The 25,176-nt window shown below is 41.1% G+C and overlaps 1 protein-coding gene across 1 annotated transcript in view; it reads right to left on the bottom strand.

The window, feature by feature from the left end:
- The window catches only part of Klhdc10 (kelch domain containing 10), a 61,356-nt gene that overhangs the window by 7,193 nt on the left and 28,987 nt on the right, over positions 1–25,176 (bottom strand). Inside the window, exons 3-10 of the mRNA XM_031381063.1 lie at positions 11,822–12,043; positions 9,690–9,844; positions 6,797–6,945; positions 4,527–4,611; positions 3,561–3,627; positions 3,027–3,074; positions 1,421–1,560; positions 3–128 (exon numbers count right to left, since the gene is read on the bottom strand). Coding sequence (XP_031236923.1) covers positions 3–128; positions 1,421–1,560; positions 3,027–3,074; positions 3,561–3,627; positions 4,527–4,611; positions 6,797–6,945; positions 9,690–9,844; positions 11,822–12,043 — 992 coding nt within the window. The remainder of the gene's footprint in view (positions 1–2; positions 129–1,420; positions 1,561–3,026; positions 3,075–3,560; positions 3,628–4,526; positions 4,612–6,796; positions 6,946–9,689; positions 9,845–11,821; positions 12,044–25,176) is intronic.

Raw genomic sequence — 25,176 nt, 5'->3', positions numbered from 1 at the left:
GCCGAGAGCAGCTTCTCCCACGCCAGTTCCAGCAGGCTAGGTACCACCAGCCAGATCTTAAACAGCGATCCAGTCCGTTTGTTTTCATGGATGTTCACCACTCCTCCGTGGATGTACATGCAACCGGCCTATGAACAAATGGCAGTTAGAAGAAGACAAAGTCAAACTCCAGGGAAAGTGACCAAGGCAAAGACTCAGCAAAGGAAAGGGAACAGCCTAGAGCTAACTAAGGTGAGATGGAACAAAACAATCCCACAGGCTGGAGATACAAACCAGGCATGGCACTTGTACAACTGCCAGGCCTGGGCTCAACACAGCCTGTCTCACTGATCTAAGCCTATGTGCAAACCAAGACTGTTTATAAAATGAGTAGGTTATTAAAGAAAGAACAGGGCTTTGGTGGGATTTTTTTTTAAATATTTATTTATTATTATATGTAAGTACACTATAGCTGTTCTCAGACACACCAGGAGAGGGCATCAGATCTCATTAAGGATGGTTGTGAGCCACCATGTGGTTGCTGAGATTTGAACTCAGGACCTCTGGAAGAGCAGTCGGTGTTCTTAACCACTGAGCCATCTCATCAGCCCCTTTGGTGGGATTTTTGGTTTTGGTTTTGATAAGGTTTTATGTACTGCCAAGTTCGAATTGGATTCTTTTTTTTTTTTTTAATGATGTATTTATTTATTTTATGTATGAGTACACTGTAGCTGTTTTCAGACACACCAGAAGAGGGCATCAGATCCCATTGCAGATGGTTGTGAGCCACCATGTGGTTGCTGGGAATTGAACTCAAGACCTTTGGAAGAGGAGTCAGTGCTCTTAACCTCTGAACCATCTCTCCAGCCCTCGAATTAGATTTGAAGGCTCAAGCGACCTGCCCAGTTCAGCCTCCTGAGTGGTGGGATTACCATGGCCAATTCTACTATAGCTTTGTTTTGTATTTGCTTTTACTGTGCTTTTGTTTGTTTGGGTTTTGTTTTGCTTTGTTTTGTTTGTCTTTGAGACAGGGTTTCTCTGTGTAGCCTTGGCTGTCCTGGAACTCACTCTGTAGACCAGGCTGGCCTCGAACTCAGAAATCCGCCTGCCTCTGCCTCCCAGGTGCTGGGATTAAAGGCTTGTGCTACCACCGCCCAGCCAAAGACCTTTTTATAACAATTAAATTTAGAGTATACTGATTTCCAAAGTACCATATGCTGGTTTACTACAAAGATGAAAACTAGGTTTCTGCAGTATTTTCAATGATATGATAACAAAGGGTAACATCATTCTCCTCTCTTACACATTACATTGCTCTTTTAAACTTGAATGTGACTGTATTTCCCTCTCCTTTTCCAAATCTGGTTGCTATCAGCAACTTTTCCTGCTTAGTTTTCCTCACCACCTACAACTATGTAGATCAACTGGAGAACATACTCACAGGAGTGACAGCCGCACAGTGAAAGTAAACGGGCTCTGGCATGGTGGCAGGGAGCTTCACCCACTGAAAGGTCTGCAGATTCAGCTTCCAGATGTCTCCCAGGATCACTTCTCCGTTATAGCCCCCACAAATGAAGACATCTGTCATGAACAAAGGAAATGAGCAGCTACAGCATATCTTATAGGGAACACGTGGTAGCTGACAGGTGGGACATTCTACAACACAACTGGGACATTTGCTGGGATGGAGGATACCAGCCTCAGAGGAGGCTTCAAGTCAAGGCTCTCAAACTCAAATATTTCTAGGTTACAGACACAGCAAGTGAGGTCTAGGGAAAGCTCATGCTTTGAAGGAGGGTGACTATGCAGTACCAGGGAGATGCCCTGGAGGGAGCAGGCTAGCCACTTCTTCCCAGTTTCCAAGAGAAGCTAAAAATCCCACTAGTCAGAAAACACTAATCAAAAACAAGACACAGCTATAGACGAGTTTCCAAACTCTTCCTTTGAGTAACATCTTAGAAAGAGCATGCATTTTTTTATTCCCAGAGACAAATATGCTCTACATGGACATTTTACCTATGGAGAAATGCCCACTGCAATATGTAATCTGGGGCCACAAAATAGGTTCTTCCCAGCCATCTTCAGCCATAACAGCAAAAAACTCATTCGATCTGTATAGCTGGGGGTTGGTTAGTTCATAACTATTGATCAATTTGTAGTAAAGGCCACATGACCTTTTAATGGCCCAGAAGTTCCAACTATATAAAGTGTGACTTCCAGAAAGCAAATGAATAAATGGCTAATTCAAGTTGGGACCATGTTTAATCCAATGCTTAACTAAACTATAAAATACAGCAAAAAGTTTTTTGGCTAGGATGCAAGAAAAACTTGAAAGCATCTCTCTGTTCTCAGAGGCAAAGCAGAGCAGCGCTACCACCTATAAACCTTATCCAAAAGCATAAGCATATGTTTTTAAAAATCCCCGTGTCTATACAAAACAGCAGATAAGTGCTACTTAGATCTGAACTGAAATGCTAAAAGGCTATCAGCTGTCAAGTTCTTGCATATACCCCTTCCCAGGAATAGGGAGAAGGACCTGATGTGCTCAAGGAGGTATATCAACCTATAAAAACTATTAATTGTCCAGTAAATTAAAAGCCATTAGCCAAAGGCTCATGATCGTACTTAGATAAATCATACCAAGCCTTTGCTACAGGAGGCCCAAAGAAAGAGAACAGAATAAACTTGATGGTATAATACTCTGAGAGTTATTACAATTTTAGTACAGTGTGCACCAAGGTCTTACTGCATAAGCACCCACAATGCTACAACCACAAATCATGCTGAAGGAGCCAGTGGTACAATAAAAGCTTATTTACCATCAACTTCAGAGTTCTTTTAACTGAGAGAGCCCAGACCCAAAACTTAGTTTACATTCTGAAAACTGCCAAGAGGCAAAACTCTCTAGAGTTCCTTTTAAGTTTAAATTACAAAAAGTAGGTGTTGTCCAAAATTATGCACCCCTTTTGAGGAGATAATTAGAGAACCAGTCATTCTCAGCAGCTATGATTACAGAAATGAATCAAACTTTTATTTAGACTCCATACCATTTTTTATTTGAACACAACTGTGACATCGTCGGGCTGCAGGAAAACCTGTCAAATACAGAAACTCAATTATTCACAGAAAACAACAGATTTTCTTGTTGTTGTGTGAGTATGTGTGTCTCTGTATATCACATGTGTGTGCCTCAGAGAGACCAGCAGAGGAGATCACATCTCTTGGAGTACGCTGGAATTGCAGGTGGCTGTGAACTGCTTGAGGGTGGGACTGAACTCAGGTCCTCTGGAAAGCAGTGTGTGCTTTAGCCATGACCCCCTCCTTCTCCAGGCCCTGGGCCCCCATTTCTTATCTCACATGTGCTTTTCCCACTTATGCTATGTAACCCAATGATCCTTGTTGAAACCTTTCTGCTCTGTTTCTAAAGGAGAATAATAACTGGGCTGAAGAATATAGGTAGCTTCTAATGCCAGTTTTATAAATATTTTATGTGCCATACCACTTAAGAAAGTCACCCTTACCCTCCAAAAAACAAGAATAAAATACAATTGTAAAGACATGAATCAATACTTTTAATTTACCTATTTTTTCATGAGGTTTTGTTGCGATCTCCTCCCATGCATTTGTTTCAAGGTTGTATGCATGGATCTTGGAAGAAACAAAAGAATACAGGTAAATAACTGTAATCTTAATTACCATGAAAGCAGATTTTCTAAAAGTAAACTTTTCAAGATCAGTTTTAGAAAAACTAGACTAAGGAGAGATGCACACGTCTCTTAGTGGTCTGTGCTGTTCTACTGTGTGCTGTCCTAGACCGTTCACATGTCCACAGTGAGTGAGAGACATTCTTTTTTTTTTTAAATATAGAACAGAGTTTATTTAGGGCATGGGGAGGGGAGTTAAGAGGGTAGCAGAGGCAGAGAAAGGCAGAAGGAGAGAGTAGAGAAGTAGGGGAAGGCCATGACCACATGGAGGCGCGGGGGAAGGGAATGGGGAGAGAGAGGGAACAAAGGGGCAAGAGGCAAGGTAGAGAAGGAGTAAGAGCGAGAGACATTCTTGTAACAGAAAGAAACAAAGCAGCATTGGTGAGGGTACAGACCTCTTACCGCCAATCCACAGCGGGCCAAGAGCTCTGTCACCTGATCCTCACTTCCTCTGAGATTTCTAACTGATTCTGAAATGCCCTGGGGAAGGATGACCTAAGGATGTCCTAAGGAGCTCAATGCTCTGGAGTCAGTGGTGTACAGTCCTGACAGGGATGTCACATTCCCAGAAGCCTGTGCCAACTCTAGTTACTACCCAATCCCTAGTCACCACCCCAACCACCACGCATTCATACCGACTTTTCAGCATGTGAAGAATGTGACTATCAACTACAAAGCCTATCGGGAGCTCTGAGTCCAACCTTCAGTCACAGAGAACGCTGATCACAAAACAAGTGTTGAAGCTGCTCCAAAATTCAAGTAACCAACAGAATCATCTTGATTAGTATGCTCTAGGCCTGTCTATTCATCTCCCATACCTTTTACTCCTTTAGGAAAAAGTACCTTGTTTAAGGAATAGGCTGTCCAGGAAGTGCCTCCTCCCAAGATGTAGATCCTCTGCCCGTCATGAGCAATCTCATGTCTGTACCTGGGCACACCAATAAAGCAAGCGAGGTGAAAAGGACCTTCCTAAGGTGTTGCTGTGAGGTTTTTATTAACTAAATATATAACATTATTTATGGTGATAAATGATTAGAAATGACCTAAGTGTTAACCAACAGTAAATTGGCTAATGAATTATAGAGTATGTACAAAATGCACTAGTATACAATCAATAAGGAATAAAGGATGGCTAATCTGTTCATAAGTTCTTTTCATACCATTACCTGGAAAAGAAATGAGCTCCACACTAAACAAGCTATAGGCAGGTTTAAAACTCCCAGACACACAAGCACACATGGGTGAGCAGGTGTCCAATCTCGCCTGGTAAGTTTAGTTTTATCTTTCTTTCTTAATTTGCTGATTTCTATTTTTCAGATTGCCTATAATATTCCTGTCATATGTCTGTAAAAAGGAGAAACTATCATCTAATAAATGATCTCCCTGACAGAAATTGCGTGTACAATATGCTGAATGGAACACCTAGAACTTTCATCTAGGCAAATAAGCTCCAAGTGAAACTACCCACCCCCCACCCTCCCACCCCCCACCGCCAAAGTGAAAGGCTTTGTGTACTTTTCTTGGTTGTCAATTTGATTATATCTGGAATTAACTATAACTAGATATACCTGTGAGGGCTTTTTTCTTAAACATTTGAAGTGGAAAGACCCACTTTTAATCCAGGTTTTTTGAGGTAAGAAGATCCACCTTAAATCTGGGCCACACCTTCTGGTGACAGCCTATACAAAGGACATGGATGAAGCAAGTTTGCTCTCACTACCATTCCAGCCTACCTCTTCAGGATTCCGGCATATACTGAAGACCAAGTGAGACATCCAGCCTGTGGACTTAACAACCACAACTACTGGATTCTTGGGCCTGCCCTTGGCAGATAGCCATTGTTGAACTAGTTGGACCATAGCCTATAAGCCTGTGTGTGTATGTGTGTGTGTGTGTGTGTGTGTGTGTGTGTGTGTGTGTTCTGTTCCTCTAGAGACCCCTGACTAATACAGGCTTTCTTTGAATTAGAATTTTGTTTTTAAAAAGATGTATTTGATATATATGGGTACATTATTTGCATGTACTTACTCTGCACACCGGAGGAGAGAATCAGATCCCATGGGACTATAGTTACAGCCGGTGGTAAGTGCCATACGGATGCTGAGAATTGAACTCAAGCTCTCTGGAAGCCATGTTAACCACTGAACCATCCCCCAGTCCTCTAGAATTGGAATTCTTTTTTTGAGGGACGAAGGGGCAGGGGCACAGTGGTTTGAGACAGAGTTTCTCTGTGTAGCCCTGGCTGTACTGGAACTCACTCTGCAGACCAGGCTGGCCTCAAACTCAGAGAGATCTACCTGCTCTTGTCTCGCTAGTACTGGGATTAAAGGCTTGTGTCACTACCGCCTGGCTCAGAGTTTGAATTCTTTTGCGGTAAGAAGATCCTCCTTCAGCCTCCCAGTGACAACAATGTATACAGAAGGCCACTAAGTGAAAATGCTTGCCTTCCCCTGAAATGCCCCAGTGCTCAAAGCATAAATTATATCCAAAGACACCAGGCGGTGGTGGCACACTCCTTTAATCCCAGCACTTGGGAGGCAGAGGCAGGTGGATTTCTGAGTTCAAGGCTAGCCTGGTCTACAGAGTGAGTTCCAGGACAGCCAGGGCTACACAGAGAAACCCTGTCTCAAAAATACAAAAAAAAAAAAAAAAAAAAAAAAAAAAAAAAAAAAGTATCCAAAGAATTGCATTAACAACTATCTCCCAAGTTCCTTCCCAGTAACTCTGAAATAGGCAGCCCAGCAACATCCTAGGCAAGGACACTAGAGTACAGCAAATGCAGACATGTTGTTTAAGGCAACAAAAGACACCTAACAGAGGGAATACTCTCTTCCAGTCAATACTCACTGACCCTCATTATGACTTTAGTAGTAACTGCTACTATTGATTTCTTTCAAACATTGCTAGCCTACTGAAAGACTAAATAGTACAACAGAAATAATATATTAAAATTCTACACTTAGAGGAAAATACTCTATTCTCATTAGCAGACCTTTCTTCCCTACTAGTCTGGATCTAGTGCCAGTTAGCTACTTTCCTTTTTCATGGTGCTAAGGCTCTGGAGGAGGTCAGATCTCAGCAAGAAAGACTAGCACTCAGTCCCGGAAGCTCACCTCTCCTCCGGCAGGTCACAGGACAGGTTGTTTGGTTTGAGTTGTGTCCACACCATGGTGTTGAGATCTAACTTGTGCAGGTCTGTGCTATAGATGTAGCCGGTTGTTCCCCCAAAGACATAAAGGGACCCATTGATGAGGGCCATGGCCTGTGGAAGGTGAATGAGAATGACCCCTTAAGACTTTAGCACAGAACTTAAATTTAGCAGATGTCCCAAAACAGTGTTTTATCAAAATCTCTTCCTTTTGCTTTTTCTTAGGTTTGTTTGTTGTTTTTGTTTTCCGGGACAGGGTTTCTCTGTGTAGCCCTGGCTGTCCTGGAACTCACTCTGTAGACCAGGCTGGGCATGAATTCAGCGATCCATCTGCCTCTGCCTCCAGAGTGCTGAGATTAAATGTGTCCATTACCACCTGCCTGGCCTCTTCTTCTTCAGCCTTTAAGATATTTGAATCTTAGATAGAAACATGTCTCAGTAGTTGGAGTGTTTCCTGTTCTCACAGAGAACTGGTGTCAGTTCCCACCAGCCATTTGGGCAGCTCATAACACCTGTGACTTCAGTTCCCCAGACACCTGTGCACACATACTGCATAAACAAAAATGAAATGCAATGGCTCAGCACCTAAGTCCAGTTGCTCAGAGGACCTGAGTTCGGTTTCCAGCACCCACATGGTGGTTCACAACCATCTTTTAACTCCAGTTCCAAGAGATCTAATACCTTCTTCTGATCTTCTGTGGTACTACATACAGATGCAGTATACACACTCAGGCAAAACACATATATACATAAAATAAATCTAAAAATAAAATAAAGTGTCAAATTTTGACTCAGGTGTTATAGTGTTTGCTTACAATCCTAGTACTCAGGAGGCTGAGGCAAGATCAGAAGTCTAAGGCTCCATAGTAAGTTCCAGGCCAAACTGAGCTACAAAGTGAGACTCTGTCTCAATAAAACCAAACCAAACAAAAAAGACAAAACAACAAAAAGGAAACATAAACAAACAACAAAAAAAATCACATCAAAATCTCAAAAAATTAAAAGTTAATGGCCTGGCAAGATGACCCAGTGTGTTAAAAGTACTGGCCATACAAGCCTCAGACCTGAGCTCATCTCTAGAATCCACAATGAAGGGAGACAACCAACTTGCAAAAGTTGTCCTCTAACCTATCCCCATGGGCATCTGTGCATGTGCATGCATACACGCCACCTGTGCACACATACATACACACTCTAATAATAATAAATAAAAAATTTTGAAAGGGGGCTGGCAAGATGGCTCAGTGAGTAAGAGCACTGACTGTTCTTCCAAAGGTCCTGAGTTCAGATCCCAGCAACCACATGGTGGCTCACAACCACCTGTATGAGATCTGACGCCCTCTTCTGGTGCGTCTGAAGACAGCTACAGTGTACTTATGTATAATAATAAATAAATCTTTGGGCCGGAGCAAGCAGGGGCCGAGCGAGCAGGGTTGCCCGAAGCGAGCAGAGATCCTAACAATTCAATTCCCAACAACCACATGGAGGCTTACAACCATCTGTACAGCTACAGTGTACTCGCATATATAAAATAAATAAATAAATCTTTAAAAATACTTTTTTTTTAAGGTTAAAATTCAGGCCCTCCAGCCAGGTGATCTAACATATGCCTATCATCCCAACTCTCATGAAGTTGATCTCAGGAAGCTGGGACCAGCAACACGTGAGCCCTTATCCACGAAGGAATGAAGGAATGACTAAAGCAATTTACAGAACTCAGCGGCTGTTCTCCCTTTGCCTATACAAAGGTGAAGCTTTGCCAATTCTACCTAGGAAGGAATCTGTCAGGCAACTCTTAAAGGTCACGACTGTAGGGATAGGACAGGAGCATCCACCTGAAAGCTGCTTCTCTACAAGTATGAAGAGCAGAGCTGGCACTTTGCACCAGACTCCTCTTCAAACTACTTACTCTGAAGCACTACACAGTTACTTCTCAGAGCTTGTGTGGCTCCTGTGGCAGGACAGAGAGGGATCTAGAACGTATCCCTTTCAAAGTTAGAGCTCAGAAGTGTGTGCCAAACAACTGAGCCAGATGCCAAACAGTGCCTACTGTAAGTGCAGTCACTGGTCTCAAAGTCTATTTATAGGGTAGCCCACGATCCTTCTGGATACAACTTTACAAACCAAAGGTTAAACCGACCTACACACAGTCTCTACATGTTTTAGTTCAAACTCATGTTCATCTCTTATGAGCTACACTTCTCAGGAGATAAAGTTCTTCAGAGAGTTCTATCATCAGACCAGACTTAGACCATGGTAAAGCTCCATTTTACTCTAAGGGTTGGTGTAGTTATGAAAATTTCCAAGTAGATCTAGCTCCTGACCTTAAAGTTGGATTAGAAGCAAACAGTGGCCCTGGGAATATTGCTTGCTGGGTAGAATGCTGCTGTGCAAGCTTAAGGTCTGAGTTCAGTTCCCAGCACCTACGTGAAACAACAAAGCAAGCAAGGAGCGGTGAGATGTACTTGGAAAGGCTGGAAAGGAAAGATTGACGGACCCCTGCAGCTCACCGGCCATGCAGTCTGGCCTCATCAGTAAGCCCGAGAAGCCAGAGACACAGTCTCAAAAAAAAAGAAAGAAAGAAAAATCAAAAGGTGGACAGCTCCTCAGGGACAATACCCAGGGCTGTCCTCTAGCCTGCACATGGAAAACAAACCCAACACACAGTAACGAATAGCAACAATAAGAGGGGGAATGTTAAGATCCATAAATTATACTTTCACACCAGAAAGTGAAATGCCCCATCAAGTCCCATCTCCACTGAAATCACGGCAGCACTGTATTCTGACACTGCTGCTAGAGCACAAAACATGAATCAAAATCAAGCACATGGACCTTGAACCTGCTGAGAATAGTACCTGTCCGTATATTCGGCTGGGTCTCTTCCCCCGACAGCTGAGTAGAGCCCATCTCTTGTACTTTACATTGCAGACATGGACGTCATTGCCATTGCTCTCACCAAACGGGATGCCTGTACCTCCAAACACTAACAGGTTGTTTCCATGCAGCACAACTGTGGAGGAAGAAGCACACATTCTGCTCATTCCCTGCTTTCTGTACTATTGCCCCATGAGCCCAGACTACGCGAGCAGCTCAAACATATCTATCTACTTTAATGATCTTACTAAGATCACACATATCTAACTATAGGATTTTGTAAAAAAAAAAAATGGCTTAGTTCATACTATATGGATTATCTATCTCACACAGCTCACTGTTAGATATATGACACACAGCCAAAACACATTTGTAGAATTCACTAAATAAAATAATGTGCATAGCAATGTCAAGTCTACAGAATACCATCGCTGTACAAGACAGTTCAAATACACAGCAAACCAAAGGAAAATGATCTATCATCTTTGTCTTAGAAAGGACCCCATAGGACTAGAATGGGGGACTAAGGGATCATTCTCTGTCAGAGGAATGATCTTTATATTTTAAACTATAGTTTCTGCCAGTTTAATCCTCTACTAGATAAAAGAAACACTAACATCGGGCTGGAGAGATGGCTCAGTGGTTAAGAGCACTGACTGCTTTTCCAAAGGTCCTGAGTTCAAATCCCAGCAACCACATGGTGGCTCACAACCATCTATTATGAGATCTGATGCCTTATTCTGGAGTATCTGAAGACAGCTACAGAGTACTTATATATAACAATAAGTAAATCTTTAAAAAAAAAAAAAAAAAACAATATCCTGCAGGCAACTTTGGTATTCTACCTCTTTTCTGTTTGCCACATTGTGCACAACCCTCCCTTCCTGCTTTGCTCCCTCCTTCCCTCTACCCCTCTCATTTCAGTAGCTTCCCAGCTTCTCCACAATCCTCTAACTCAACAGTGCAGTAGTTAACAGTCTGTACTGCAGTGCTGTCAGGAGTTGGACTTAATTCTAGTGGGACTTCAGGAAAGCTAGTTAACCTCTGTAACTTAATTTTCACAACAACCCTGAGGTTGGAAGAGTAAATGTTATTTTCTTTTCTCTTTCATTATTACTTTCCTCTCTCTCCTGTCTCCCTTTCTGTGCTAAGTCTGCATCCAGAGCTTGATACACTTCACCATTAAGCAATGAGCCCATCTCCATTTTTAGAGATGCTAAACAGAAACAAAAGTAACAAATGTTTGTTTTTTAATTCCTCTATTTATTTTCCAGAGATAAGGTCTTGCTATGTAGCTCAGGCTGGCCTCAGAATCACTATGTAGCCCAGGCTAGCCTCAAATTCTTTGCAATCCTTTTGTCTAAGCCTCTCAAGTGCTGGAATTACAGGTATGCACTGTTTCAATAGCTTGATGAGGGTTTCCTAAAAAGAGCTGGGATTCAATCCCAAGCAGTCTGACTTCAGAGCATGTACTCTTAGCCATTTATTCTCAGGGCCCTTCTGAAACTTCTTTGTATAATAGCAATCACTGTAGAAACTTCTATCACAATGATGGTGTAAGAAGTGTAGTCCTTCATTTAATAGCTATTAATTACTATAGCTGCAACTCCAGTTTTTCATGTGACTACATTTCTCCTAGGGTATATATAATACTTTATACTGAACCCGAGATGTTGTTAGTCTCACTTTACAGGTAAACAGTTAAAAACTCATCTGGCAATCCAATATTATACAGTTAGATTTAAACCTGGGAACTCAGCAATTCAGAGTCATTATACTATATTATCAGCACAGTGAAATACCCGTTCAGTGACAACACTTTTTTTTTTTTTTTTTGGTTTTTCGAGACAGGGTTTCTCTGTGTAGCCCTGGCTGTCCTGGAACTCACTCTGTAGACCAGGCTGGCCTTGATAGAAATCCGCCTGCCTCTGCCTCCCAAGTGCTGGGATTAAAGGTGTGTGCTACCACCGCCCGGCTTGTGTTTCTGTTTTTTTGTCAGTGACAACACTTACCATGTTACAATAGTGTACACTATTAAGGAAGGACAAGTGACACCAAACCTGCCATTTCAGATAGTTCACAAAGCCAAAACTTCAAAACTGTTGGCACTTACGTGACATAGATGCCAATTCCCGGGGCATGTAGCCATCTGTGCCCATCTGGTGCCATACGCCTGTTGCAAAATGATACCTCCAAAGCTCCCTGAAGAGAGGATAGTCTTCGTTGTCCGGCCCTCCCGATTCATCATAGTCTGGGTTATACCCTCCAAACACATAGAGATTGGTGTTATCTGCCACACAACGGTGTCCACTGCGGGCTGGGGGAGGTCTGTGGCCTAAAGAAGAAGAGGATGGTTTTCCAAAAGTGGGCCACAGATGAAGAGCATAAACAAAATTAGTAACAACTATTTGAACATCAAAAGGGAGTCAGGGTGGGATTCCTAACACAACATGAATGCCATTTACCTAGCTTATTTTATGCACTTACACAGACTACTTAAGATTTTAGGGAGGTAGTTTCCATTTTTACTTCCTATGATTTTTAAATTTCAAAGACTAAAAGAGTCTTCCCAGGAGAGGTGACACAGCATGATAACTCAAGGAAATGACTGACAATATGGAATTCAAGAGAAGAAAGAGAGGCCTAGTGCTTCAGAGGCTAAGAAGTCAGAGGTCAGATTTCTTCCTCTTTAGGTGAGAGCACAGGCAAGCTAAATTAAACTGTGACTATTGGAGAGAGCAATCGCAAACACGAATGAGTCATGTCTAAGTAAATGCATACATGTAAGTATACGCTTACAAAGAAAACTAGTTCTCATGTGCTCAGAGCAAAATTAACTCTTTGAATACCATTCCAAAACTTTTCAAAGAAAATCCTGCATTTATCCCAAAGAACATCTTATATTCTAAAACTATTACTAAGAAAAGCTATTTATGAAAAAAAATTAAATTCAAAATGATCAAAAATAAAAAAGTGTAGGTAAGACCTGACCTCCGAAATACTCCATGATATTGGTAAAGACAGCATTTTCTGGATAGGACTCCAGGACCCTTCCCCACAACCCTCCCTGACAAACGGCAAAGTTTGTCGAGCAGGAAGGAAGCAAGTTATAGATTTTAAATATTTTTCTTTATGATAGCAGGAATTAAACTTATCTCATGAATGGTTAACAAGCATTCTGCCACAGAGCTACAGCCTGAAGTTTCAATTGCATCAACTTGCCAGGCCTTGTGGCACAAGCCTATAATCAAAATTACTCAGGAGGCTGAAGTAGGAGAACCATAATTTCAGTGCCTGCCTGGGCTCAGAGCATAAGTTCAAGACCAGCCTAGGCCATTTGGTGATATAGCTCCAGTGGGTAGAGTACTTGCCTAACATATTTAAGGTCCTTGACTAAATACTTAGGATACAATAAGTAAATGACTAAATTATATATATATATAATTCATTTAAAATAATTTTGAGATCATTTTAAAGGGAGAAAAAATCTACTACTTTATATTTATATTATCCTTACAACTTCTTATACCAGTCTGCAGAAGCTCTTGTTACAGAACCAAACAAGCTGAAATACGATATGGACTAAGATAACTACATTTGTTACTACCTTAAAGCCATCTCTATTTCATGTACTACTGATGACAGTATAATGTTCTCTAGTACTTAGGACACTGCTAGACACCTAATAGATATGCTTTACTAATTAATTATTATTTATTACCAACCTAATAAGGCCTTTTGTGTCTTTTTAAACAAAAACCCTACTTTATATGGTAAACTTTGGAACAAGAATTAAAATGCTATGCACAAAGGGCTGGCGAGATGGCTCAGCAGGTAAGAGCACTGATTGCTCTTCCAAAGGTCCTGAGTTTGGATCCCAGCAACCACATGGTGGCTCACAACCACCCATAATGAGATCTGACGCCCCTTCTGGTGCATCTGAAGACAGCTACAGTGAATTACGCCAGAGCGAGTGGGTCTGGCAGAGGTCCTGAGTTCAATTCCCAGCAGCCACACACATGATGGCTCAAAGCCATCTGCACAGCTACAGTGTACTCATACACATAAAATAAATAAAAAATTATAATAAATAAAAAAATGCTATGCACAGAACTAGAGTAACTGAAAATCAAAGCAACAATGTATCTTTTAGTCACTCTGGTCCTGTCAGTCCTCTGTGTAGCTAGATCACTGATAGTTCTTTAAGGCCTGGGTCAAGCATCCCAGAACCCTCTGATGTTAAACTACTTCCTTTCACCTACTCACTTGGGCTGTTGGCCTCACTGCCCAGCAAGTCTGAAGTCCTTCTTTTGACCTTGGCCTAGATCACCTGCTCTGAGTCTCCAGTGGTAAAAATGCTCTCAAGTCTACCATATAGCCCTTTAGGGTTCTTCTGGTTCAGAGGCCTCCTGCTCAAATGTTAGGGCAGACCTAAACAGTTATCAAGAATATTGTATTTTGTAAATATGAGCCCAATACCAGGCAAGTAGAATTCAGACAACTAGACATTTACAAATGATCTATGATTTGATGTAAGTGAAGAATTAAGTTCCCTTCTGGCACACTGAAAACAGGGGAGTAAGCTGTGCGAGACTGAGCAAGGGCTCCCAGGATATCCTAGTTCTTTCATTCAGGACCTTAGTGTAGACTGAATCTATTTCCTCACCTGTGCTGGTGATAGTTATCACTGTACCCCACAGATTTGCTATTCTTAAATGCTTACTGGCGTATGTGTCTATCTTTCTAGGTGGTGCAGAGCTATTTGAGGAAAGAGAAATGTAGGTGCACCCACTTTTCTGTAACCTAGCAGAAGGCTCACAGAAAACACTGAAGAAGGTTGAGAATGGAGCTGGTTTGTAACTGATTCCTCTCCACTCATTTCATCTTGTTTGCTTTTCTATTGCAAATACAGTAAAAGTTCCTCAAAGGCAAACAGCACGTACAATTATCCTGCATCACCCACATCACCTGACACAGCTGGAAAAATACAACTCGTCTAAAAGTTTCCCTGAGTTTAACTTTAGGCTAAAGTAAACAGTGGCAGGGATGATCAAAACAATGCCCAGTTCTGTGGACTCTGACACGGTATTTGCAAGATAGATGGCGTGGAGCTCAACAGCAAGCAGGTGCTGAGCATGTGGGAGTCCTAGCTTCAAACTCCTGCACCAAAGGAAGAAAAAGGGGAACCGGGCCAGTGTGATCTAGGAGACCGGCTAGATTGTGTAATGAGCTTTGCAAGTTACAAATGCATCTAGAAATTTGCAAGACAAACTTAAAACAGTTACAATGCTCACTGGTCAGGAACTAAGACTCATATTTTTTTGTTTCTAGGAACTATTAGATAATTCTTAGGTTTTTACATTCTGGGAAAATGTGAAAAGAAATATAGTAGCATTCTAGGACTTTCAATGACACAGAGCAGAGAAAATGTTCCAGGTTCACCACTATCTTTGTGATGAACATAACTTATGTGGATCAAACACTGAGGCAAAATGAAAAGATGGTTTGACATAAAATGTACCCATTCATTCATTCTAAGCCCAAAATTACTGGACAACAGCTGTGAACTGTTACTGTGACAGGTTCTGGGCCAGTGACACTGTCTCTGGGGCTTACAAACTAGCTCTGCCCAGCATAATGCAATACTTCTGGCTACACTTGAAATGTGGCTGGGCTCAACTGGAATCCATGTTCAAAGATTTAGCATCCCTAAAAGAATGCAAAATTACCAGTTCTACGTTAATGATATAATAAAATGATATGGGTTAAATAAAATATTAACACAATGCCTTGTTTTTCAGGTGCCTGCTACAAAACTTTAAGTTTGTAGCTCCCGTGTCTCCAGATAATGCCGAGTTAATCTAACTGCTACCTTCTGTTGTTCTCGTGATCTAGTCTAACTAAATGCTGGGGAAAAACATCTGATCAGTACCTAATAAATGCTGAGCATTCTGTCAAGGAGCCTTCAGAGCTGCACAGAGTAAGTTACTGCTCTCTCCACAGACCTCCTTTCTAGAGTCCCAGCCCAAGAGTGACTCCAAATATCAGAAACTCATTTCATTTTTAACTATCACAGGAATTTGTCAGGACGCGAACCAAACACTGATTTTCATCACATGGCATATAGCACCACAAAATGAAGTTTAGTCTTAGTCTAAAGTCTCTGAATCCTCCACCAAGTTTTCTGCTGATACAATCATCCACAGGTTTGGGTTGCCTACTTCCAAAACTCTTAATAGAAAACAGAGGAGTAGGTTTCAGAGTGAGCTAAGAAGTAAAAATTCACAGAGCCAAGCCCAAAGACCAGCATCCAACTCCTGGAATCAACCTCTCTCTCTCCTTCCTCTCTCTCTCTCCTCTCTCTCTCCTTTCTCCCTCTCCCTCTCTCTCTCTCTCTCTCTCTCTCTGTCTCTCTCTCTCTGTCTCTCTTTCTCTCTGTCACTCTCTCTGTGTCTGTCTGTCTGTCTGTCTCTCTCTCTCTCTCTCTCTCTCTCTCTCTCTCTCTCTCTCTCTCTCTCTCTCTCTCTCTCTCTCTCTCTCTCTCTCTCTCTCCAGACACACACACACACCACACAATGTAAAAATGTGTAAGTGAGAAATGAAAAATGAACCTGCATGCTTAGGTGATCTGAACATCTGAAGAGACATGCAGCAGTGGGACCTGGACATCTGAGCCATTTTCTTTCCCAAGGCAAGTATCCGCTCTAACTCAGGGATAAACAGGAGCTATGATAACTAGGGAAGTGGGTTTGAATTTGTAGCAGAAACTAGCTAGTTCTCTGAGATTATACAACAGATGACTAGGTCATTTCCAATGTTCTCATTATTACAAATAATATTGGAATAAAGTTTCTTCTACATATTCATATGAAAATGTATGAAGCAGGGAGATGGTGGTGCATGTTTTTAATCTCAGTACTTGGGAGGCAGAGACAGGAGGATTTCTGAGTTTGAGGCCAGCCTGTTCTAGAGAATGAGTTCCAGGACTGCCAGGGCTATACAGAGAAACCCTGTCTCGAAAAAAAAAAAACAGAAAAGAAAAAGAAAAAAAGAAAAAAGAAAATGTATGAATAAATCTAGAGATAGAACTTTCAGGTCAAAGAAACATGCATTTCAAATATTTAAAGGTAAAACTATTATAGAGCTATATTGTTCCTCCAACAGCTGAACTGAACCAATTTATAATCCTAAATATGTGTATGAAATGAAAGTGCATATTTTGTACTTATTTTTAAGACTGGGTCTTAAGTAGCCTAGGATTACCTCAAGCTCTATACATAGCCCAGGATGATTTGAACTACTGATCCTCCTACTCCTACTTACAGAATGCTAGGATTACAGATATGGGTCACCATGTCCAATTTTCACAGTGTAGGAGATGAAACTCAGGACTTCATGAATGACAAGAAGTATGCTACCAACTGAGCTATATACCCCTCCCAGCACTACTATCTTCCTATCTTCCTTTACTGAAACGGGGTCTGGGTATATAGTCTGGGACAGCCTTTAACTCTATTGAGGCAGGATCTCACTATATAGTACTGGCTGACCTGAAATACATTCTTTAGACCAGACTAACCTTAAACTCTTAGAAACCTGTTTATGCCTCTTGAGTGCAAGGATTAAAGGCATGTACTACCATATTTAGACAAGCCTCAAACTCCTGAACTTCTTCCTCTGCTTCCCTAGAATACAGCCCAGAAAAATATTTTCTAAAGATTAATTTTCTATGTGTATGACTGCCTAAAAGTATAAATACAATGTGCATACCTAGTTGCCTAAGGGGGTCAAAAAAAGATGTCAGTTCCTCTGGAACTGGAGTTATGGACAATTGTGAGTTGCCATGTGGATGCTGGGAAACAAATTAGGGTCTTAATCAAGTGCTCTTAATCTCTCCAGCCACCCCTCACCCCTCAGCAAGTACATTTTTTTTGTTTATTCTATTCATGTTTTAGCTGAAATTTAACAGAACAAGGTTGAATAAAAGAGATGATACTGAATAGATCAGTCTTGCTTAACTTAATTCAGTGAGGACAATGGTCAAATTTCACTTCTAAATTAGACATTTCCTCTTGGTTTCTTGTTAACAGTCTACCAATAAAATAATCATTAGATTTTGTTCCTTATCAGAAAAGGGTATGTTTTTTAAATAAAATTTGCATTGAAATGTTATATACAGAAAGGAACACATATAAGGCCATAGTGTGATACATTTTAACAAAAAAGAATGCTTAAATTTTTGTTAAGTTTTTATATGGGGGGCGTGTCATACTTTTTCTTTGAACCTATTAGTGTAGGTACTACCAACTCCCAAAAGCTTGCCCTTCATGATTACAGCACCCTCCGCCGATGCACCTCTTCACCTTAGATTACTGTGAGCTGCTATACAAATGCTGGGAATCAAACCTGGGTCCTCCACAAGAGCCCCCAATGCTTTTAATCTCTGATCCACTTCTCCAACCCCATTAAATTTTTCTGTCAATCATAAAACTAGCAGTCTCTTTATAGCTTTATTCTATGTTATCATACCTAAGTGCGCATTCCCAAATAATATTTGAAGTGTATAACAAATGATACAGCAGCTGGGTGGTGGTACATGCTTTTGTAGCACTTGGGAGGTAGAGGCAGGAGGATCTCTGAGTCAGAGGGCAGCCTGGTCTATAATGCAAGTTCCAGGACAGCCAGGGCTACAAAGAGACACTGCTTCAAAAAAACAACAACAACAAAAAACAAAATAAAAAGATGTAGTACATATTCTTTTGGGTTCTTATTTATGATTGTTCCAAGGCTTCCTTTATGTTGTTGTTGAAGATGGTGTACATAGACTTCTCATCTCCACTGTTGAGTGGCATGTTGAGTATGCAGCCCAGTTTACCTATGAGGTCTAGTTCTGTGAATTGACATTTAGATGCTTTCAATCTATGGCTCTTAATGTTGATATAAACATTTTCATACATATTTTCAGGTGTACAGGGGGCCACAATGCTGTTGGCTATAAATCCAGAAATTGAATTCCCGAGTCTTACAGGAAATCCTTATTAGATGAGGCCATAGTTTTCAAAATGGCTAGAACAATTCCCATAATTAGCAACAGCATGAGAATCAGTCCCACATGCATGCCAATACTTGGCACAGTTACTGCTCCCATTGAATACATCCTGTTAGACACTAGAACATACACTTCTCTCACTGCCGATGAAATTGAGCACTTTTTAAAAATCTTTTTAGATGGGGTCTCTCTATGTAGTCCTGGCTGTCTTGTAAATCACTATGTAGACAGGCTGTCCTTGAACTCACAGAGACCCTCTAGCTTCTGCCTCCAAGAATGCCGAGATTGAAGGTATACATTACCATGTCCAACCAAGCTGAGCACTTTTTATGTTAGTTGGCCACCTGGAATTTTTTATTCAGTAAATACCTACTCTAGACTTTTGCACATTCTTATAGAGAGATGTCTTTTATAAATCCTGATTTGTATAAATTCATTGTATATGCCTGAAATAAGGATGCTCGCTTTTCACCTATGTATTTCAGTATTGAAATTTTGCATTTTTACTAAGATTTCTTTTCGCTTATGTATATGTGTGTGTTGTGTATGCATTTGTGTGTGTATGCCTATGTGTAAGGGCATAGGTATGTGCCTATGAAGGCCCAAGGTTGACTTCAGGAGTCTCCCTTCCTTCCTCTTGCTGCCTGAGGAAACCGTTCCGTTCATATCTCATCCAGCTAGTCTAGACTGGCCAGCTTGCTCTTGGACCTACTGCCTCATCCTTCCCAGAACTGGAATTACAGGTAGGCTGCTATGTCCCCTGGCATTTGCATATATTTTGAGGGATCCAAAGTAGTCCTTTGGCATGGACAGCAAGCACTTTATTCACTTTAGCACTAGTTCCAACTGTTTAATGTTTGTTATAGAAATGCAATGCATATGTATATACACATATTTACACAATACACTATTTGAAATCTCTGCAATTATATTTAGCTTCATGGCTAAGTTTTAGTAGAGTTTCTATACACTACTTGATATATTCAAATCTTCCTCATTTTGGATTTTTATGTCACCAGAACTATCTTTTCAACTAATTTTCCCAGAATGAGTGTACAGCATAAATTTCAGATCTCTTATTTATTTTGATTCTCCCTACATTAATCAGAATTTATCTACAAAATAATTTCCCCTGAGAACACTCAATGCAATCAATCATCTTTAGCAGTCTGCATTGCAGGTTGAAACCCAGGGTCTGATGAGGGAGCAGTTCACTACTGATCTGTGAGGACACTGCTCTACAGAAGAGCTTCCTCTCAACCTGCTTCTACCATGGGTGGCTACTGCATTTGTTCATCTTAAGCCATCCATATCAAGTTCCCTTTAGTGACTGTGAGCCTGACATTGACAAAATGAAAGTCAGGCATAACTGTGACACTTTTAATCTAGCAATCTTGGTGAATTAAGGCCATCGAGTCTCAGGCAAGCCAGAGCTACTTAGTGAGACCCTGTCTTAAATATGAAATAAAATAAACACTAGTCAAAACAAAAAATCAAACTATGTATGCTAGCACATGTCTTTAATTCTAGTACTCAGGAGACAGAGACAGGTGGATCAATGAATTCAAAGCTAGTAGCCTAGTATACATAACGAGTTCTGGGCCAGCCAGCAAAGGAGATATCTCAAGACTGAGTCTTAAAAACAAAACAACAAACAAACAAACAAACAAAACCCCCAGGAGGCCAGGTGTAAGGGATGCCTTTAATTTAAGCACTCAGAAGGCAAAGGCAGGCAGATCTCTGTGTGTTCAAGGCCAGTCACATCTGGAGAGTAGATTCTATGCCAGATACTGCTACAGAGTGAGATACTGTTTCAAAACAAACAAATAAAAATAAATTCTCTAGTATCAATCATCCATCAACTGTATTATATTCAGTGTTGGCTTCTTAGCTGATGTAATTCCATTTTTAAGACAGCGCTGTGTAGCCCAGGCTGTTGTAGAACTCACCATTATAGCTGATGTTGTCCCTGATCCTTCTGCCTCCACCTTCTAAGTTCTAGGATACAGGTGTGTCACACCATGTGTAGTTTTCAATTAGTTTTGCCATACTGAGAACTGAATTCAGGTAGGCAAGCGCTCTACCACTGGGCTCCTTTCCCTACACCCACTTGTTTTTAATTACCTTGAAATTTCTCAACAATAAAAAACGATAGCAGCTGATATTAACTAAGGTTTCTAAATGTAATTTAAAACTTGGTAAATATTCTCTCTTGATAATTCTCTCTGTGAATAGGTACTATTATCAACATCCTAGCTTTACAAATGAGGAAACTGAGGGAAATAAGAAATAAGCAAGCACTTGCCCAAAGTCATACAGTTGGCAAGTGGCAGAGCCTGGATTCAGATGCGGGTAACCTGACTCCACACTTCTTTTTTCTGTTATTTTCAATAGAATTATGAGGACACATTATCCTTTACCTTTTTCATCATCAATGATATTGGAGAACAGAGAAAAGTAAGTGGATACTTTGTTTACTACTTTATGATGAAAAGCCAGTGTTTCAGGACACCAGAACTATTTTTAACATACCACAGTTAGTTGGTAGAAAACTCTTTTGAGAAGATGCAGGATCTAGTTACAGAAAACTAGTTCTATAGAACTGTTTTCAACAAAGGCAAAAGGTTTCCAAAATGAAAGGCCTGAAAATATTTTGAAAGACTATTATAAATAGTATAAATAAGGTTTTTTTTTAAAAAAAGAAAACACCTAATGAATTATTGAGAAAGCATTTTCATGTTCTCAACAATTTGTTACCACTTACAACTACAAAAGTTGAGGCTATACTAAAATTACACTCATGCTCTTCCTTGACCACAGCTTTATAATTAGATCTAATTCAATATTCCTCTCACATGCACTGTACTACCAAATGAAGATGAAGAAGTCAGAACAGCTGTCTCACTGCCCCAGCCCCTGCTCTGGCAGAGCTTACAGCCTGAGAGAAGGCACACACAAGTGAAGAGAACTCCATATGGTCAGTGCTGGTGCTGTTACCAGCTGCTGTACACAGACGGTGACATCAGAACAAAGTGGGGACAGGTCCTCCAAGTTTTCCTGGAAGTAACTGCTAGACTTACTGTTAAAGAATCAGAGGTTTTCCTGGAAATACTTCTTAAAAGTGTTAAGGGATAATCAACTAGTGGTTTCCAAATCAATGGGAGTTTATCACCTACTCCTAAACTCTGCCCTGTGATTATCCATGCCATGCTTAGTGACAAGTATGTTACACAAGAAAATCTGGAAGTCACTTTTTAAAAAGACTAGTTTTAATCAGTGTGTATGAGTATTTTGCCCTCAGTATGCATGTGCCCTGGGTATCTATCTGCCTGGTGCCCACAGAGGCACCACTCTACAGCCAGCCCCTGGAAGTCATTCCTTGTTTTTCCTTCCTACTCTTCAATTAGTGATCAGGTCTCTAATTCAGCACATGCATAATTCAAGTTCCTACCTCTCCCGAATCCCTACTACATACAGCTGCCTCATTTCAGGCTGTAGCTTTCCTCACCTTGGTAACTGTGATTATCTCTTTACTAGCTACAAGACCATGTCTAATCCTGAAAACTCTCCTTCAGTGGTGCTTGCTCTATCTGGCCCCTTCCAGATTCTGGCTGCCATTTCCCACTACGCTAAACTTTCTACTGACTTTTGAAAGCATCTACACAAACACCATATTCAAGCCGTCTGGTACCTGTGTCTGTAATTTTACCCTTCCCTTGGAAAAAAACCACTTAAGTTTAAGTGACTTATCTGAGAAACCAAATGATACTACTCATCGTCTTCCCCATTTGCTGATGAGAAACCTCTGTATGCTCCACTACCTTATCAGGACACTGTCACAAACAACTTCATTGCAATAACTCTGCAGCTGTCCGTTCACCTGGTTCTCTAGATCTGCATCATCAATCTATCAAGTACAGTAACTGCTACATGGGAAGCCATCCAGAAATACCCAAGTGAGGGGATGAATGATGAACAAAGTTAGACCTAAGAAAGCCGATGGGACAACCAGAGATCATGGGAAAGGACAGCACACTGAGTTTCCACCTTTAATGAGTAGAAATAAGGAAACACAGAAGGGAACAAAATGGACAAAGAGGAGGAAGCAGAAAACATCTAGGACCATACAAAGCGCTGTGACCCAAGGGAAGAGAGATGTTAAGAAGATGCAGGTGGCCAGCAGCATCAAACACTGAAATTAGTCAAAGGAGAGAAGACAGACAAGGCCACTGCTTCTAAGAAGGCTAGTGGTGATCCTTACACCCTAATACTGAGCTTGCTCCCACCTCAGTATGCTCGGCATTATCTATCACCAACTTTCTAAGCCATTCTGAATTTAGGACTTACAAGTATCCAGTGGTATAAAACTTACCTGTGAAGTGTTTTCCCCCCATAATCAATTTTAAAAAAAAAAAAAAATTGGAAACTACAAAAAAACAAAAAAAACCCACCATCCAGATAGAACCAGATTTGTTTTTACTATTTCTCTTGACATTTTATATTTTTATAGGATTTTATACAATTTTTAAGTTTTTTTTTTTTTAATGTGCTTGAGTGTTTGCCTGCATGTATGTGCACCACATACACACCTAATGCTTGCAGAAGCCAAAGAAGGGTGTCAGGTCCTCTGGAAGTGGCATAAATGCTTCTTAGCCACCATATGGGTGATGGCAACTGAATGAAGGTCCTCTGCAAGAGCAGCAAGTGCTCTTATCGTCTGAGCCCTCTCTCCAGCCTCACATAATTGCTTTTTCATTAAACTCTATGTCCTAATTATTTTTCTTTTGGTGGCAGTGGTAGTGGTGGAGGTGGTGATGGTGGTGGTGGTGGAGGTGGTAGAGGTGGGTGGTGGTGATGGAGGTGGTGGAGGTAGAGGTGGTGGAGGTGATGGTGGAGGTGGTGATGGTGGTGGTGGTGGAGGTGGTAGAGGTGGGTGGTGGTGGTGGTGATGGTGGTGATGGAGGTGGTGGTGATGGTGGAGGTGGAGGTGGAGGTGGTGATGGTGGAGGTGGTAGAGGTGGGTGGTGGTGATGGTGGTGATGGAGGTGGTAGAGGTAGAGGTGGTGGAGGTGATGGTGGAGGTGGTGATGGTGGTGGAGGAGAAGGTAGGGTGGAGTTGACATGGTCTTATGTGCTTCAGGCTCCTTGAACTCACTATGTAGCTGGAGACAACCCCGAACTTCTGATCATCTTGCCTCCACCTCCCTTTTAAGTGTTAGAATTAAAAGTGGTACCATTTTTGCCTCTGCTTTGGTGGTATTTTGTTTGTTTGTTTTAATTCTATTGTACTTATTTTGTGTAGAAGAGAGTAGTTTTGCTTTGAGAATATATGGAGGTCAGAAGTTTCTGGGTGTTTTTTTCTCGTTCTACCAGGGATTGTGAGTTGGTTCTCAAGTCTGTGCCATCTCCCTGCCCACATACTTGGTTTTATATGTGGTGCTGGGGATCAGGGTTTTATATATATATATACTCTTAATGTTGTATGAGCATCCTGCCACTGACACACCAGAAGCAGGCATTAGATCCAATTACAGATGGTTGTGAGCCACCATGTGGTTACTGGGAATTGAACTCATGACCTCTGGAAGAGTAGATAGCACTCTCGCTCTTAACCACTGAGCCATCTCTCCAGCCTGGGATCAGGGTTTTATAGGTGGCTTTGGGCATGCTCGATTTAAGCACCCTACCAACTGAGCTACATCTCTAACCCTTGTTCTGGTTCTTTAGACAGAGTTTCATTCTAGGATGGCGTAGAATTCACTATGCATCCTCCTGCCTTAGCCTCCAAAATTCAGGGTTTATAGACCTGAACCACCATGTTATGCTTATATTTAGTAAGCATGAATATTTAAAATAATGCTACATTGCTTATGAAGCCTAATTCATGCTTATTTCAGACTAAGTTAAATTTCTCAGTTTAAAAAATATCAATAAATTAGCATTTTAATTAATTAATTAATTAATTTTTGGTTTTTTCGAGACAGGGTTTCTCTGTGTAGCCCTGGCTGTCCTGGAACTCACTCTGTAGACCAGGCTGGCCTCAAACTCAGAAATCTGCCTGCCTCTGCCTCCCAAGTGCTGGGATTAAAGGCGTGCGCCACCACCGCCTGGCAGCATTTTAATTTAAAAAGAAAACATTACAGAACTGAACATCTCTCCCTGCTAAGCTACTTATACATATTATTTTTCCATCACACACTACTAAAGTACCTTTGACATTTATCAATAACATTATTTCTACTGCGAGGCACCTTGCTGTCACTGAATTTCTTATTTTGACCCATTTAGGCCTGGTTTTCAGTCTGTTCATGTTCCAGGGTTTGGCTGCTAAAAATATGTTAAAAAGTAGATACATCTATAGCAGCTGTGGAATTTACCTTTAGTGGTCTTTGCTGGGTTTTGTGTGTGTGTGTGTGTGT

The sequence above is a fragment of the Mastomys coucha genome, unplaced genomic scaffold (genome assembly GCF_008632895.1).
Source record: "Mastomys coucha isolate ucsf_1 unplaced genomic scaffold, UCSF_Mcou_1 pScaffold20, whole genome shotgun sequence".
NCBI lineage: Eukaryota > Metazoa > Chordata > Mammalia > Rodentia > Muridae > Mastomys > Mastomys coucha.
Note: the sequence above shows the minus strand (reverse complement) of the source record. Positions and strands in the feature narration are given on the sequence as shown.